A 19000-nucleotide genomic window follows, 5' to 3' on the forward strand; every position below is an offset into this window, starting at 1 on the left:
AGATGTAGTTAACAACTGTAGAGGCTAGTCTGCCATTCTAGAAACTTCTCTACTAGATAACAAATGCTTGTAGTTTACTCTTTATTGATCCGGGGATAAACCACAACTGTTTGGGCAGTATCTAGACTAGGTTATGCAAAGTTGCTAACTCTTAGTGAAGTAACTTGAGGTAAAAATTATAGTACAGATACACCCTAAGGTAATTCAAATTTTATTTTACTTTACACAGTTTTAATTTTAGTAGCAATTTCTTTTTTATTGTCAAACAAATGTAAGAAATAATTATACTTACCTGGCAAAATGGTTTGCCCCTACAGAATCAATTGCTGGTACTTTCAGGATCAGAGTCCTCAGGACTCTGGGAAAGAGATTACAGATCACTTTGAGACTCATTAGGTAAACTTTACAGTAGATGTCTGCATAATAATATAGCATAAGGAAGCCATTTATTTGGCTGAGAGCATTTGTCACTGGAATAAATGTTATCATGAGACTCGAGTCCTGAAGTTCTGATTCTTACTCTGCAATTGCCTTGTTTTGTGACCTTACCTAAGTCACTTAGCTTTTGCCTCAGCTTGTCATTTGTGAAATGGGCAAAATTATACTTATCATAGAGGACTGTTGTCAGAAGAAATGTATCTAATGTTTACACATTACTTTGAAAACACACTGCTATCTAAAGTGAAATACTAGTGTCCAAGGTTCAGTGAGTGACTTAACAACTTCTGAATCTAGTCTGTAAAAGCTGGGCCCACTGTTCCACATAAAATCTTTAAGCAAAATTGACCAGTGCTCAAGGTAATTCAAAAGCCAAAAATGCACAAAAATGACTTAATTTAAGTTGCCTCCCTGGTTTGGAACTTGAATAAATATGAAAGAACTGTGGTTTGATTTTTGCTTGTTTGCCCATCCAAAAGTTCAGCATCATGAACCCATAGATTGGATAAATGCATTCTTTCTTGAACCAAATATATGATCTAATATGGTAACAATGGAACATTTCATGGCCTGTTAACCATGCTGGCTATTATACAATGAGGCATACAAAAGCTGGATGCAGAACTTGGCAAAAAAAAGGGCCCTCAGATAGTTTATTCCGCAAAATATTTGTTAACAGTTAACATTTGTCATTGTTAAAAGTATGTTGTAGTTGTAAGTATGCATTAAGGGAAAAGGTCTTTTCTGACAAAATGGTAGCAGTTTGCTATTTTCTATGTGTTTTTACAGTTTCTTGTTATGCTATAGAGAACAGCTGATGGGGTCTGTGAGGGAAGGGGGTGGGGAGAGAAAGCTCACGTGGCAGCTTATCCATGAAAGAAGTGTGGTCTTGAGTATTCATTAATTTCTTAGTGTGCCTAACTCTGTGGTACTTTTGCTAGTTCATTAAATATGAGCATGGTGCATGTATTATTTATTTAGGGTCTCAATTTTGTCATTGGTTTTATCCATTAAAACTGCTAACACTGCACAACCATTCATCCATCCATCCAAAGATATCTTAAAAGTCCAATCACCAGACTTGGGTAAATGCTTCCCCCTCAAAAAAAATTCTCTTTAACATTTACTTGAATTAATGCTGAAATGTGCTTCAGCCATTTTTCTCTCCTTTCGGTGTGCTTTCTGGGAACAGTGGAGCACGTGATTTTCATGCACACGAATGTATGTGAGAAACACATCTGAAGCTCACACTAAGTATTCCTCACTGCTAGTGGTATATGGATTAGAATGCTGCCTGTTACAGAGGAGGTCAAGGTTCACTTCATCCCTCAACAGCGGGGGAAGAGGGTAGTATCCTTCAGGGAAAATCTCACTGAGATTTCCTCCCTGTTAGTATTTTTCTGGTGTTTTGTTTTGTTTTGTTTTGTTGGATGGGACAATCTGGGACCAGCCCCTGTGTCAAATCCTGTTTTTTAACTCTGTTTTCTCTAAGATCCCATATGCTGCTTTCTTTGCAGGCCTCCTTGGTTTTGAATCTTGTACTTCAGATTCATCTGAGAGAGACTGAACTCCAGGAGGTGGAGCTCTTAATTCTTCCATGTAATGGGAAGCACTGCACACGTGGAACACTTTACAAACAATAACTCGGTTTACTGAACATATTCTATTTCAAACTCTTTATAGTCTTTCCCTCTCACTCAATTCTGAAATGCTCAATCCAGAAAGAACCAGAATTCTGTTCTTTCACTGATCTTGATTCAGAATTCCTTTGTCAATCACAACCATGTTGCAAACAGGAATGGGCAACAGTTTCCATGCGTGTATTTGTGTGTTTTCTCACTATACAAGGAAACTAAGCATAGTTCTTATTTGAACTATTACACCACTGACTCCAAGCAAATAAATGACAAAATGTTATTCTCAAAACCTCATTTGTCACAATTAATTGTGATGAACAGACAGGATATTGAAATATACAAGACTTTTTCTGTTTGAGTGCAGTAGAATAGGATTTTTGTGCATTTCAGTATCCATTCTTCATACTTACATTACTTTTGTTTTAATCACTGCAAACACTCCTGTTTGCTTTATTTAATTGAACGACTAATTGTATAAGGTGAACATTGTTTTGTCTGAGAACAAAGAAGAGAATCAGTGCACTGTACTGACATTCAACTGAAATATTAGCGTTTGTAATTGTCCTGGCTTTACTATACAGCCATCTAGCAGAGAGCCAAAATTTGAATTTTAGCCATATTAAGGATTTGAGGAAAAAAATAGACTTTCTGGAATCAGAACAGTAGGGTGATCAAAAGTTATTGTTAAAGTTGTTTACATGTGAGGGCTGTCAACTTCAATAGTTCCTTTTAATTGTCTTTAATTTTGGGGGCATGTATTAACTTCGAAAAAGTCTCATGTAGTCTAGTGCAATAAAGATTACTTTGTAGTTTAACAATGACATGATATGAGAACTGAAAAGTTATATAGCTATTACACCAATATATAAACCATGTGTGTTAGAAAGACAAGTTCAGTTTTGAAATATTTGACTTAAGTATGCTTTTCACTTTCAATCTGTGCCAAACATGTGCTTGAATGACTGATGGAGTCATATGGTTCCCTGAATAAAGCACTTTATTGTGCACAGACTTAGAGCCTTCCAACTGTTGTATTACAGAAGCTGGGAGATTAAGATGATCCAACGTCTTAGGAGGCACGTTCCACAATGAACATTTTATTTTTCTGGAAAGGTATTTCCCCCGTCTTTTAAACTGTCATTGGTTTGTTCAGCTGGCCAGTCCAGTGACACTGACCACACTGCTCTTCAGCTTAGAAGAATAGCAAGTACTTATAAGCTTTCATTTCCATATTCATGCTAATTTTTTGAACACATGACATTTTACACAAAATGTATGGGACTGTGTTGGGGTGCTTTTCTCTTTTCCAGACTATGTCATTGGCAAAAGTTAAATTTAGGAAGCGCGAGTGGTAACAGGAAATATTTCTTAGAATTAGAAAAACTGAAATATGGATGGTAATGTTTTAAATGCTGCATTTGTTAAAGAGTTAACTCATATTTCTCATCCAAGCAGTCAAATCTCATGAAACTGAGCGGTGTGAAAGATCAAGTGGACATGCTACAAAACCATACGCAGATTAGTTCAAAGTTGGCAGACCTGTCAAGTTAGAGAGAGGATCTTTTTTGATTAGAAGCAGAAGGAACAGAAAATTAAATTCAAAAGTGCATGGAGTCCATCTCTCTGCTGATTGTCCTGAGGCTTATCAGAGGTCTTTGACTTTTTTCCCCCCCATTTTTATTCCAAAGTGATTAGTTTGCAGGGGAAAGGAAAGAAGACAGGATTGATGCACAAGACAATTTACAAAATTGTTTCTCAGAAGGTGCTGATACTCAAATGCCTTAGGGGAGGAGAAAGAGAATTTTACAAATCAATACAGTTCTGTGTGTGGTAGATTTTTTTAAATGTGTCTGAATACTGCTAATAGGGTAACTGGAAGTACCACAGCAGACTGATAGGTCTCTATTGTTTAAGCTAGCTGAATAGTGTATATTTGGGCTGGTGGTTAGAAAAAATATTAGATGGGTTGTAATCCAAGCCAAACTACTGATCATTTGACTCTGTTATCTGTGCCTCTGAAACTGAAGACAAATATGCACAAGAATTGTTACACTATTTTGTTGTACAGGCAGTCCCCGACTTACGCGGATCCGACTTATGTCGGATCCGCACTTACGAACGGAGCTTTCTCGCCCCGGAAGTCGGGGCGAGAAAGCCCCGTTCGTAAGCTGCTCCGATGCCCCTGGTCTGCTGGGGCATGATTCTGTATGTAAGTCAGAACTGGCGGTCAGTTTCAGCAGTGTCTGAATCTGGACGCCAGTTCCGACTTACATACAGATTCAACTTAAGAACAAACCTACAGTCCCTATCTTGTACGTAACCCGGGGACTGCCTGTACTGTATTTTCTAGTGAATCTTATCTCTCAGAGAATGAGTGCCATCTTTAAAGCTAATCTGTGACATACTCTTCCTATCTGTCATGATGACCATTTGGTTCTTATTTCAAGATACAGTGAAATCTTTATATACAGGCAGTCCCCGGGTTACGTACAAGATAGGGACCGTAGGTTTGTTCTTAAGTTGAATCTGTATGTAAGTTGGAACTGGCGTCCAGATTCAGCGGCTGCTGAAACTGACCGCCAGTTCTGACTTAGATACAGAATCAACTTAAGAACCCCAGGCGTCCCCAAGTCAGCTGCTGCTGAAACTGATCAGCAGCTGATTCCAGGAAGCCCGGGGCAGAGCAACTCTGCCTCGGGCTTCCTGTAGTCAGCGCTGGTCAGTTTCAGCAGAAGCTGACTTGGGGACGCCTGGGGCAGAGCAGCTGGGGTGCTGCTGGGTTGCTCCAGTAGCGCCGCTCCTCGGTGCTACTGGACCAACCCAGCAGCACCCCATCTGCTCTGCCCCAGGAGTCCTGATTCAGCCGCTGCTGAAACTGACCAGCAGCGGCTGAATCAGGACCTGGGGCAGAGCAGCTGGGGTGCTGCCGGGTTGGTCCAGTAGTGGCCAGAGCGGCGCTGCAGGACCAATTGGCAGCGCCCCAGCTGCTCTGCCCCAGGGTCCAAAACAAAAGCCTGGTCTGCTGGGGGGGGCACACTAGCTGCGCCCCCCCCCCCAGCAGACCAGGGACACGGGAAGCAGAGCCACAGCGGCAGCGGGGTGCCGCGCCTCTGAGGCTTTGCTCTGGCAAAGTCTCAGAGGCGCGGGACCAGCCGCGGCTGCCGCTTCAGTCCTGGTGCCTGTGGTCTGCTGGGGACTGTCCCCAGCAGACCACAGGCACTGGGACTGAAGCGGCAGCAGCAGCGGGTTCCCGCGCTTCTGAGGCTTTGCCAGAGCAAAGCCTTAGAAGCACGGGAACCGCCGCTGCTGCCGCTTCAGTCCCGGTGCCTGTGGTCTGCTGGGGACCATCCCCAGCAGACCACAGGCACCGGGACTGAAGCGGCAGCCGCGGCGGGTTCCCGCGCTTCTGAAGCTTTGCTCTGGCAAAGCCTCAGAAGTGCGGGAACCCGCCTGGTGCCCCTGGTCTGCTGGAGACAGTCTCCAGCAGACCAGGGGCACCGGAGCAGCTTACGAACGGGGTTTTCTCGCCCTGGAGCTTGCAGGTAGCAATCTGCCACCTCGACCTCCGGGGCGAGAAAGCCCCGTTCATAAGTGCGGATCTGACATAAGTCGGATCCGCGTAAGTCGGGGACTGCCTGTATATCCATTTCACGTGTTCCATGAGTTAGCGATATTTTACAAATAGACTTTGTTCTACCTTAATGTCAGGAAAGCATCATTCCCTCATAAAGTCTGTATGGCCAGTATGAAAAAGCTGAGTCATCTTCTCAAGAGCAAAAACCATAAGGGCCTTATTCTGATCTCACCAAAATAACTTGTGCAATTCCATTGAAGTTGGTAAAGTAATAACCAGTACAAGTGAGATAAGAATCAGGGCTTTAATTATCAAAAAGCGAATCAGCTCTGAAATGTGACTATATAAAAATGGCTCCTTTTTACTCATTAGAACTTCCTCCTTTGTGTATTCAGGATCATGTCTGCTGACTTTCATGGTTAAAATAACATTTTACTTATTTTCACTCTTGTCAGTCCTGGAGAGTCAATCTTATAGAGAACATAATTGGAGATGAGTAGGCTGGGCTGAGTTGTGAAGGGCCAGGAAGGTGAGGTCAAGAAATTTTAATTTTCTTCTGATGGCCAAGGGGAATCCAGTGAGGCAATTTAAACTGTGGGATGGGTGACAAGGTGGAGCTAATAGATGAGGAAATGTTTTTGGCTGTGGCATTTTGGAGGACTGGAAGACAGTGAATTTGTTATTTAGGAGGCAAGAGAGAAAGGTCATAGTAGTCAAGTGGCAGATGACACTGGGGTGGAAGAGAGTTTTACCTTTGGGGATAGAAAGTAATACTGTGGAAAAAGTAGGATCAATATTTATGAATATATGAGAAGAGGGAGAGGTCAAAGGTGAGGCTGTGGTTGTGAGCCTGAGAGACAAGGAGAATAGTGGTGACAAGGACTGAGAATAAAAAAAAAAGTTCCATTTTGGTCATATTGAGCATCAGCTGATAGTAGCTGTCAAAGGTAAACATATTAAAGAGATGTAGGCCTGAATGCAGAAGAACAGGACAGGCTCAGAGAGGTAGACTCCTCTCTATGCTGCCAACTCACAATAGTAGAAACAGTGGGAGCAGGTGAAGTCTGCAAGGAATAAGATGCAGAGTGCAGAAAAGGCAGAAGCAGGGAGAGAGCCCTGTATGGCTTCTATGGAGACAGAAGAAGGAAGAAGAAGAAACACTACCAAAGGAAGCAGTAAAAAGGATAGGAGGAGTAGAGAAAGAAAGAGAACAATGTGGGGACTGGATTACAAAAGTGAAAGGAAGATGAGGAGTTCCCAAACTATATGGCTACGTCTACACTGGCCCCTTTTCCGGAAGGGGCATGTAAATTTCATGAGTCGTAGTAGGGAAATGCGCGGGGGATTTAAATATCCCCCGCGGCATTTAAATAAAAATGTCCGCCGCTTTTTTCCGGCTTTTAAAAAAGCCGGAAAAGAGCGTCTACACTGGCCCCGATCCTCCGGAAAAAGGGTCTCACCAGGAAACTATCACATCAGTGGATACTACATTTCAGACTTTTTCTCCACTGTAATCACTTTGCTCAGACCTGTATGTAAAGACTGGATTTGGCTGTGAAATGTTCAGGGATAACTTTATATATGGATGATTCTGTATAAAAACAACATGTGCTGGAATCTATAGAATACTATATGCATGATTCTTATGTCCAATCCAATAGTTTAATTCTGTTGATGTTGGGAGAGAAGAATGCAGTCATTTGTCTAGCACTGTTATGGGTTCTGGTTTCATGTTGACTGCATTAAGATCTGGAGTGTTTTGTTTTTTTTACCTTTACTATTGTGCATTTTTTATTATAGGCTAATGAGTTATGGGAGAAGGTTTGTCTTTTACTGGTTGCACAGGGGCACGCAGACAAGTGACTGACTGAGTTTATTAGAGATCTTGAGCACAAGTGAATATGAAACACATCTGTATTTCTTCAAGGGACAGCAACCATTAAAAATGTCAAACTACTTGCTTAGAAAGATGATTATTTTTAACAGAGGTTTATAGTTCAGCTTCTATAAATAATACAAAAGAAAAGTCCCTTTTAAACTTGTGCAATCATTAAATGCCTTTTTTTTTGGTGTTGTGGAAAGAAAAAAAGAGCTGTAATAGTATAGTACAGATTAATATAATTTGAATGTTAACTGCTCCAAAGTTGTGCATGTGGAGGAGAGGATGAACTGATTTTTTCCCTTCTATCTGTAGCTTATTATCCACTTGTAGAAAATACTTTATCTCTTGGCTTTTATGTAACTGAAAAAAGAATAAAGGGGCACTGCATCAGGTTGTGGGTTGAATAAGGATCATAAGAGTTACCTTCAGTGCATGCTGAAAATAGAAAATAAAGTTAGCTATGACTGTGACACTTTTCTTCATGAACAATGTGAGACATAAGCCTCAGTGAAGTAGAAATAAAGAGAATCCTGCTAAAAAGGAAAATAGGTGGGTTGTTATAACAAAAGGAAACTAGATCTAATGAAGGCTTAGGGAGATAGAAAGCGCCTATGAAAGCTTAGGGAGATACAAAGGGTCTGGTCTCTCCTTTCATGCAGTTTACCCCAGTCTAAGTTTGCTGACTTATTTTATTCTTTTGTGTTACCGTGACACAGAGGGTACGTCTAAACTACATGGCTCCGTCAACGGAGCCATGTAGATGAGTTTACTCGAAAAAGGGAAATGAAGCGGCGATTTAAATAATTGCCACTTCATTTAAATCAAAATGGCCACCAGACTATGCCAATCAGCTTTTTGTCCGCACCGTGCGGCAGTCTAGACGGGGATCTGCCAACCCCAGAAGCCTTCGTCGGCAGATCCTTTATGCCTCGTGAAACGAGGCTTACAAGATCTGCTGATGAAGGGTTCTGGGGTCGGCAGATCCTCGTCTAGACTGCCGTGCTGTGCTGACAAACAGCTGATTGGTACAGTGTGGCAGCCATTTTGATTTAAATGAAGCGGCGATTATTTAAATCGTCGCTTCATTTCCCTTTATCATCCTGCCTTATATACATGGCTCTGTCGATGGAGCCATGTAGTTTAGACACACCCAGAGAGTCCCTCAATGAAGATCAGAACTTGTTGTGCTAGGCACTGCAGAAACCCAATGATAGTCCTGGTCCTAGAAACTTTACAATCTAAATAGACAGAGCAGCCAAAGAATGGAAGAAAAGAATGATAATGAGAAACTGAGCTACAGAGTGATGAAGTTACTTGGACATAGTTGCACTGGCATTCTGTAGCAGGTCTACTTGGGGCTAAAGCCCAAGGGTAGTGGGACTCAGGGGATAGGCCTTCTACGTGGGGCTGAAGTCCTGGGATTTCAGTTCTCCCTGCTCAGGCTTTGCACCCCCTCATCCACAGGCCACAGGGCTCAGGCTTAAACTTTGGTCCCCCCTTTCTGGAGTCAGAAGGGGGTCGGGGGGGTCACAGTGGAATGAAGTTTGAGAGTCTTTGGATTAGGCTAACTAAAGAAAGCAAGCTCTGGGAGTCTTCTATCGTACAGTAGATTTTCCATTCCTTGGACCATACTAGTAGCCCTTCTCTGCACCTGTTCCAGTTTGAATTCATCTTTCTTAAACATGGGAGGCCAGAATTGAACACAATATTCCAGATGAGGTATCACCAGTGTCTCATATCACAATACTAATACTTCCCTGTATTTACTGGAAATACCTTGCCTGCTGCATCATAGGACTGCCAGGGCTGGATTAAGGGGGAGGCTAGCCAGGCAGGTGCCCGGGGTGCCAACCTATGGGGGGCGCCTGATGGCAGCTGTAAGGGGCGCCACGCACCCGGGGCCGGGGCCACGCATGTGCCGTGCGCCCGGGGGCTGAGCCGTGCATGCGTCGCGCGCCCGCAGCTCAGGGCAGAGGAATGGCTCGAGCCGGCCCTGAGGACTGCATTAATCTTTTTCACAGCCACATCATATTGGTGGGTCATAATCATCCTGTGATCAACCCATTCATCCAAGTCTTTCTCCCTTCTCTGTCACTTCCAATGATAAGTCCCCAATTTACACCAAAAATTCTTGTTAATCCCTAACTATACGACTTTGCACTTCTAATTTTTATCCCATTTCTTTTACTCTTGTTTTCAAGGTCCTCCAGATCCTCTTCTATAATATTCTGGTCCTCCTGTATATTAGCGATACCTCCCAATTTTGTATCATCCTCAATTTTTTTTTAGCACAGTCACTCTTTTTATGCCAAGACCACTGATGAAAATGTTAAATAAGATTGTTCCCAAGAAAGATCCCTGAGGAACTCCACTCTCTAGCATGACACATCACCTTTCAGTATGACCAGTTGTTGTCTCCTCTTTAACCAGTTCCTTATCTGCCTTTCAGTCTTCTCCAGTGTAGCTAATAGTTTCCCATGTGGAACTGTATGAAATCATTGAAATCCAGATAGAAAGGATCTCCTGCATTTTCTATATCTAAAAAAATTAATTATCTTCTCAGAGGAGGAGAGGACATTGGTCTGGCACAATCTAGCTTTTGTAAAATCGTATTGTATTTTATCCCAATTCTTGTGTACCTCCACTATGTCCGAAATCTTTGTTCCAAGACCTTGAATGCAATTGAGATAAAACTATATGGCCTGTGGTTTTCTGGGTCACTCTTTCCCCCTTTCTTAAAAATAAGAACGGTATTGGCAGTTTAATCACAGTATATGAGCCCCAAGCTTACAGATTTTTAAATAAATCTTTGCTATTGAACTTGCAATTTCATATGTCAGTTCCTTTAATATTCTTGAATGGAGATGATGTAGGCCTCTTATTTCAGTCCCATTAAGCTATTTGAATTTAACTACCACTTAGCCACCCTTATCATCCCATGATGAGCCATGCCTAGATTATCTTTAATCATCACTCCATTAATAGATTTAGGAGAATGCCAGGTAAATCAATAAAAAACATACATATCTCCTGATGTTTTTTTCTATTTAAGCTAGCTAATGATTGTGTTACCCTTATACACAGATTCTCTCATTACTCCACTCATGGCAAAATCAGCCAAATACTCCTTGACTTTTGTCTGCACCCCCTTTGTATTGGATTGTTATGGACTCTATTTACCCATCTCTCCACCAGACACCCTACTTACATCTATAGCCCTTTATTCAATACAAGCACCAGAGCTCATTTTCATAGCCACACTGTTTCTCCTCTTATAAATACCTCCGCTCCCTCTACTTTCTTCATTAGCTCATTTTGTGTCTGTCCAGGTTATACTTTAAAGCACTGCAGTTGCCTGCCTGCTACTGGAAGGAGGCTACTCTAGCCCTATGGGGCCCATAGCAGGCAGTGGCACTCCAGCCAGCCCCAATCCACAGCACAGTGGGGTACTCCAACCTGTCTGCAGTGGGTTGGGGGCAGTGCTCCAGCCCAGCTGCCTGACTGCCCCATCTTATATCAGTTTAGATTTATTTTTAGCACCAATACAGAGCTTTACAGGGATTTTTAGAGCTGTTCTCTCTGGTAAGCATAATGCCATTAGTATATTCAGAGAAAAAAATGCCCAGTAAATAAATAGTGTTGCATGCACATAGCTTTTTTATTTTTTTACAGTATATTATGAATCTGAGTAATTGGACAGTGTCGGTCGAGCACTAACTCAGGACTTATGTTTTCTCAGCTCTTTTCTTCCCTAATGTGCATCCTGGGCACCTCAGGATGAAATACTTTGTAACCTGCATGAGTGTCTAGATAGAAGAATTTGAGACCACTGCAGTAAACGAGTATGAAGGCCTTTGGTGAACAAAACTCATATTAACTTGTTAAGTGGAGCACAACTAGAGATTTCCACATGGAGAAGGATAACATGGTGTAGATTAAAAAGTATTGAGGGAATAATAAAAAGTCTAGGATTAAAATTGCTAAACCCCTTTGCTCACAATAAATGTAGAGGCTTCAGTAACCTAAAACTGTAGCATTATGTCTGTGCAATGACTCAAATGTTCAAACTATGAGGACGAACTGTCTCAGCCAAAAAAATGGAAAGAATATAAGAGGAAATCTGTGTTCATCATCTATCTTTTAGGGAACTAACACTATGTAACAAGCATAGTCGGAAGGTTAAATTACTCAAGAGAAATCATGGATCTGGTTGTACAGAAGAGACATGACAACTACAGGTCAGACCTCTCTAGTCTGAAACTCTCTGGCCTCGCAACATTCATGGTCCAGCAGGACCTCAGATGTTGCTGGGCCAGAGAGCTCTGGCAGCTTGGAGTGAGGGCTGGCTGGGAGTCTGATGACATTGTGGTCCGTGGCTGGGAGCAGAGCTGGGGCCAGGAGCACGGCTGGAGCTAGGAGCGTGGCCAAACCTGGGATTCAGGCCAAGGAGTGTGGCTGGACTTGGTGGCCAGGAACATGACTGGGGCCTGTGGCCAGGGTCAGGGCTGGCAGCCAGGGCTGGGGCCAGGGCCAGAAGCACAGCTGGGAGAGGAGCCTGGTGGCCAAGAGGCTGGTGGCCCCCCGGGAGAGCTTAGTGGCCAGCAGCAAGGATCAGAATTGACCTCACTTGGTTTGGCAAACTCCCTTATTCAGGATCAGTTAGGTCCCAAAGGTGCTGGACCAGGAAGGTTCAACCTGTACTTTTTTTATGTCGACTGTGGGTCTGATCATGACAACATGCTGCTGAAGGGCAGTGAACCATGCCCCTGTTACCTTCTTATCTTGGATATGGGATAAAAATCCATCGATCACTACTTCATTCTTCACACCCCTCTTTAAGACTTTCCTTAGCCATGAGATCTGCCGAGCCCAATCTATTGCTGGTGGCTAGACAGACCTGCTATGCCTATTCCACTTGCCCTTCTTTCCTTCTCCTATTCCAAATTCAACGAGACGAAAAATAAGTACAATATATGTAACTAACAAAGCTGTGCCAATCCTTTACTGGATTCATTGCTCTTCATGTTGTATCTCCAGTCCCTATCCTTTGTCTTTGTTAGACGGTAAGCCTTTAATGTTAGGGATTGTCTCTTTTCTGTGTTTGTGTGGCATCCACCACAACAGGGCCTCAAAACTGATTGGGATCTTTGAATGCAACCCTAATATAAATATTTATTATAACTACTACCTCTGTGTTATGTTAAATAGAGGCTGCTGTTAATAATTTTTTGCAGTGTGGAGTGGGGGGTACAAATGATGTTATGGTACCAGAGTTACACTTTGGGTTTTAAGATTGGGAGTTTCAATGGCACATTAGCTACTACTGCTCTTGCTCTGCTACCTCGAGCCACTGAATCCTTCTTTTTACTCTCCCATCCAGCCTACATTTTCATTAAATTTTTTAAAGAGTGCAGAGTTTGCTGAAAAGTAGAAGTAGTAACAGCCAGAGGGTTCTGTCCCCTGTTCTCTTAGAAGTCAATGAGGGTTTTGTCATTGATTTGAATGGGAAGAAGCATCTGCCCATTATGTTGTAATGTTTCATTCTTCCTTGAACTTACTGTGCTTTGAAATATTCTACCAAGTCACCTTAATAAGGATTATGTTGTCAGATGCTATTTCCTATTAACATACAACTTTTCTTTTCTACCCCAGGAGAGAATGCAGACAGTAAATTGGAGTCCTCCAGGCAACAGATGTTAAAGAACCAGTCAGAACATTATGAGATAATAGTTCCCTACATTTTGAATGGAGAACAATGGAAACCAATACAAAGTATTGATTCAGAGGTTAGTTTTTTATTTTGCTAACTATTATAGTACAACATTATGCAGCAACTGGAAGATTTTAAATGAAAACAGATGACTGTGCTTCATCATCACTGTATCATCTTCCCATTTATTATATTTTAATAAAATGTCTGCCAGCAAGACATGATTATTCACCTAATTTGAATTAATTCTTTTTTTAAAGGTGAGATCTTTGAGTGGTTAAAATGAACACTTGCCTGAGTTCAAAGTTATATTTTATTTTTGATAGAAAAATACATTTAAAAAAAATAGATATTCTGAGAGAAGTTAATGTTAATTGCTTGAACTCTGTTGACAAACTGTGACAAACATTTGTGGGGGTTTTGTTCCTCAGATAGGAATCTTGAGGAAAAGGCATAGGGATGACTTTGGAACAGAAGACTCTTGAAAGGTTGCTTAAGGAAGATTATAGGAAGGTTATAGAAAATATTTTAAAAAAAAGACAAGAATGGGTTTAGTAAAAAGTCAGTGTAGGCAACTTACTATATGCTATTTTTATGTACCCGCTCCCTCACTAAGCCTGGGACCATTAACCCTGGAGTAATTTAGAACATTTATGTAGATATTCTGTAACAAGGACTGCTCTCTGTAGCTTACAGTAATATTGCTTGTTAGGGCCCATAAGAAGGGGTTGCACTGAGTCGTGTTGCCCAAGGAGCAGTCAAGGGAAGGAATTCTGACAGTCACTTTGTTCCCTGCTTTCCTGTTTAAGGGACGAAATAATCTACAACTGGCTGTAACCAGTTAGATTGCTTCCTTCTCAAAGGTTGCTCAGATCTGTTGGTCAGTACTATAGAGGAAGGTGGAGACAAGCCACTGTCTATTTCTACTTCACCCACATTTCACCCTCCTATATGGTGGAGGAGGACCAGCCCAACTGAGTTTTCTCTCCCCTCTGGTGATGCAGGTGGACTGCAGAAAGGAATGAGAGGATATTTTATGTCCCCTTTGTCTTCCATCTGGGCATATAGATCAAGTGCCAAACTTGCTATCTAAGGCTATGTCTACACTATTTCCCTCTTTCAAAAGACAGATGTGAATTAGACAGATCAAAATTGTAAATGAAGCTGGGATTTGAATTTCCTGTGCTTCATTTGCATAATGGTGGCTGCGCATTCTTTCGAAAATGGGTGTTTCAAAAGTGAAACCACCATCTAGATGTGGTTCTTTCAAAAAAAAAACAAACAAACCCTTTTTCGAAAGATCCTGTACTTCTCAAAAAATGAGATTTACAGGATCTTTCAAAAAAGGTGGGTTTTTTTTTCAAAAGAACCACGTCTAGACGGTGGTTTCACTTTCGAAATACCCATTTTCGAAAGAACGCATGGCCGCCGTTATGCAAATGAAATGCAGGAAATTCAAACCTCAGCCACATTTGCAATTTCAATCTTTCTAATTTACATCCCTCTTTCAAAAGAGGGATGTAGTTTAGACATGCCCTAAATTTCACATGCAAATTTTTGTTTTCTTCCAATTCCCTTTTTGAATTATTCTAAAAGTCATGTATCAAAAATGTGTAAAATGAAACAGAAGCTTAGCCAAAAAAGTAGACCTGTACTGTAATTTAATAACCCTTTACAGCAAAATCATATTAAATTACTGTAAGTGCTCTCCTTTTGAGGGATATTGCTTTTGAGTTATGCTAAGTAGCAATTGACAGAAGTGATGTGAACAGATTTTAAAGTCATGGATGAGACTTATTTTAAAAATTCATATTTAAATTTTGCTTCATATTTTTTCAAATTAAAAGGGAAAAAAGTCATATTTTTTTTAATTTGAATTTCTGTCCTGATAAGACTATTGTTATCGTGATTCTATAAAAACGTGCAATATTATGATAGAGAGCTCTGATGGCTTTGTCCTAAATGTATGTGCAAGTCTATTTTTAGAACATTTAATTGGAAACAGACATTCTCCTTGCAGAGTACTTTAGACTGCTGAAACCCACTGTAGTTTTCTGCAAAGGTTACAATGGAATACCTTTTATGTAATGATAATGATTTATATTATTAATTTGTTTCCCAGATTTTCTTGCAGTTTAAGATGAACATTAGAAAAGATTTGTGGTTTGGTAGGGAGATCCATTTGCTGTGTCAGCACTTCTTAAAAAATATTGCTCTTCCATGGAAACTGTTATAAATTAAATACGTAAGTGCAGATCAAACTGTGGGAAGAACAACAATGTTAAACTGGTTGAGGGAGAAAAATTATGAATAGCTTGTCATGTTGTTGATCAAAAGCAGGAAAGTTAAACAATGTGTTGGAAGTTAAATAAGATCTTTTGGTTTCAAAAGAGGTAAAGAACATTTTTGTTTTGTTTTTTACTGAATATTGTGAGAAATAACCAGGGAGTTACACTGTAGTAGAAAATTAGAAAGGTAAACCAGTATTGTGTGTGTAATGCTGGCATATTAGTTACTTGGGTATGTAAATAGATACTTACTTTCCACTGAATTCATCCAGGCAGTAATGTATTTTGATCTCTCAAACTTTAAGGTAGGTTGATCCTGCTTATCACTTGTATGGAAGACTTTTGAATTAAAAACGGAATTGCGTTGGTCATTCAGTAGATTGCATTAGCTCCATCCTCTTAAGGAAAGATTCTCTTCTCAGTTATTCCAGTGCTTGGTGGAGATATTCATGAATTAGAGTGCTGAGATCAGAATCTGGTGCTGAATTAATACTGAAGCAGTGTCTGCATGCAAGGGATCAACCATGCAGAATAACAGCAGAACTTGAACGATAGTCAGACTAGATGATCATAATGGTCCCTTCTGACCTTAAAGTCTATGAGTCTATGAATCTTGATTTAGTGAAATCAGTTATGCTGTTATTGACATTGGGACTATATTTTCAGCAACAAAATATGTCATTGCAGCCTATTTTATATAAATATAAGTAACACATGACCTTTCAAGGATACTTAACTATATGGGAAGTTCGGGAGGCTGAGGGGGGATTATCTGCCATTTTCAAACAAGAGGGGATTTTAAAAAGTGTGGGGGGGAAAAATTTCAAATCAGGATAATTTGAAATGACCTATAATTCAAAATTAATTCACTGATTTTTTTTCAAACTGTGCAGAAATAAACTAAATGGAAACGGGAACATTTATATGGATATATATATATATATATATATATATATATGCACACCCACAAACTAACATCATTTTATATTTAAAAAAATAAACTAGGTATCTTTGATATAAGTTATATCTTATATTAGACGTATATCTGTGATTTTGAATATACAGCTCTCTATGTTTGTGATTGTTAGAGAGCTCCAATGCTGTATGCATTGTTGTTGGCGCGGTTTTGGTCCCAGGATATAAGAAAGACAAAGTGGGTGAGGCAGTATTTGTTATTAGACCAACTTCTGAAGTTAGTCCAAAAAAAGATTTTACCTTATCCACCTTGTCTCTCTAAAGATTCACAAGACATTTTTGATAAAGCTGTTTGTTAGCCCCACTGTTTTCACTAATCTCCAGTTTGAGTATTTAATGTGGCCCACCGAAATTCCTTTCTTAGTTTTAAGTAGACATAGTATTTAATTTCTTGTACTGCCCTGTGACTCAGTTGTGGAAAAGCTTATTTCCAGGAGTAGTGTCTGCTATTGTGAGTAATTCAGTTATCCTCAGTGGAATTACCGATGAGTAAGGTTGTTCTTGTGTGTATTTACAAAATCAGGCCTCTAAACAGTTGTTAGGCATTGATAAATGCTTTTAAGCAGCTTTTACGTTACGCCCAGATATGGCTGCTTTTTAGTGTGTGACAAAATTGTTCTTATATATGTGTGCAGTAAAGAAGGTGCCGATAGGTATTATATTTTAAGGCTGACTTCCAACTTCCATTCTAACTTCCCCTTTTTAGTTCTTCATAACTTTTCCTATCAAATCCATTTTAGTGCGGACATTTTCCATGCTTGGTCTCACTCCAAAAGGTGTTAGTAAAATCATTTCAGGTGCTTTTGTTTTTATGCAAGTGAAGAAAAAAAACCCCTCTCTTCCCAGTTATTTCAGGCTGAATTTTTCCTTCCAATCTGCTTTGAGACTTAAAAATCATGCCAATTTTGATTAAAGTTGGACCAATAACTTTACCATGCACAGTAGGAATTTTAAAATAAGGTCTCCCTCAGAACTTTTATTTATGCTAAAATTCAACATGTTGCGAATGGGCCTTAATAGAGATGATAATTATCTTACACATTACAAAGACAGCCTTCCCACCTTTTGATATTCGTAGTGTCCCCAGATAAGCCACTTAATTGGCTCTCACAGTAAGCAATTTCCTCCTTCCTTGTCCCTTTCCTCTCTGACCCCACCTTCTGTTCTATGCAGCTGATTTGTTAGTTTATAATTTTTTTACCTTCTTTCAGTGTATCCCTCTGTTATATAATGGTCATGCCTATTCACTTGCAGAATTTGATCTGAAGAAGTGGGTCTGCCCCACGAAAGCTCATCATCTAATAAAACTATTTTGTTAGTCTTTAAAGTGCTACATGACTGCTTGTTTTTGTTTTACAAAAGAGTGTATGGTCTGCTTAGTTTGCATTTAAGCAGTAAATAGAGCCATCCAGCAGGAAGGGAAACTCATTATAGGTGAGTAAAAACCTGCAGGGAACATCCTTCCTCATTAACGTTTTGTCTCCTGGTATCTAGCCAGACATATTTTTCAAAAGGGGGACTGAAACTATAAAAAGGAAGAGTAAACACTGCATGGTACCCTGCCCCTCCTGTTTGTGGCATTTTCTATATCTGAAGCAAGAAAGGAAGCCTTTATTGGTTCTGGGAGAAGAGGTCCAAAGGGTTTGGTCAGTAAGACTGCTGAAATAATATGGTGAGAAATTTTGCCTAAATCTCTTAAAGTTGAAGTTAGGCATCAGTAGTATATTAAGGTTTTCTTATAACCATTTCTGATTTTTATGCCTCACACCCTGTTATGTTTCAAACCCATATTTGCAAATCAGTTGCCGCTTGTGACCCATAATGAAAGTAAGTCAGTATCAAACTTCAGAACCAATAGAGAATCCGGTTTGGCTTAGCAGGCAGAGCAGTGGACTGATTGTTTTTCCTGGTTTTGCTAGTGGCCTTTTGGGGGGACCTTGGGCAACTCACTTGTCCTCTCCATGCCTCAGTTTCTCTTTTGTAAAATGGGATAATGATATTCGATCTCCTTTGCACAGCATTCTGATATTTACTGATTAAAAGTGCTATTCTAAAGTATTCTCAGTGTTTAAAAGTGCCTAATGCAGTACTTCCGATATTAAACTGCAAAAAAATGCATTCTTTAATACCTATGTGCTAAGATCCCTTTAGATCAGTGTTTCTCAAAGTGGTCCTCAAAACCAATTTGAGAGACCTGGTAACTGACTGTTCTGGTATGTTTACTAACTTGTTCCATGGCCATGGAGCCTCGTGGCTCCCATTGGCTTCGATTTGCCATTTACAGCCAAAAGGAGCTGTGGGAAGTGGCAGCCTGGCCCACACCACTTCTTGCGGCTCTCCTTGGCTACAAGAAGTGAAATGGAGTAAACGGGAACCAGAAGGCTCCATGGCCGTGGTGTCAGTAAGTAAATACACCGGCATGGCTAGTTAGCAGGTTTCTCAAAGTGGTTTCACAGACCACTTTGAGAAACACTGCTTTAGATTTAACAAGTTATG

The 19000-nt window shown here is 40.5% G+C and overlaps 1 protein-coding gene across 3 annotated transcripts in view; it reads left to right on the plus strand.

Annotated features, from left to right (window-relative positions):
- The window catches only part of ADAM12 (ADAM metallopeptidase domain 12), a 303749-nt gene that overhangs the window by 11502 nt on the left and 273247 nt on the right, over positions 1–19000 (plus strand). For all 3 annotated transcript variants that reach the window (XR_012905666.1, XM_025188248.2, XM_075935285.1), the window contains exon 2: positions 13184–13317. Coding sequence is in view for 2 of the 3 variants with exons in the window: in XM_025188248.2 (XP_025044033.1) it covers positions 13184–13317 (134 nt within the window). In the remaining variant the exon portion in view is untranslated. The remainder of the gene's footprint in view (positions 1–13183; positions 13318–19000) is intronic.

This window comes from Pelodiscus sinensis, chromosome 8 (genome assembly GCF_049634645.1).
Source record: "Pelodiscus sinensis isolate JC-2024 chromosome 8, ASM4963464v1, whole genome shotgun sequence".
Lineage (NCBI taxonomy): Eukaryota > Metazoa > Chordata > Testudines > Trionychidae > Pelodiscus > Pelodiscus sinensis.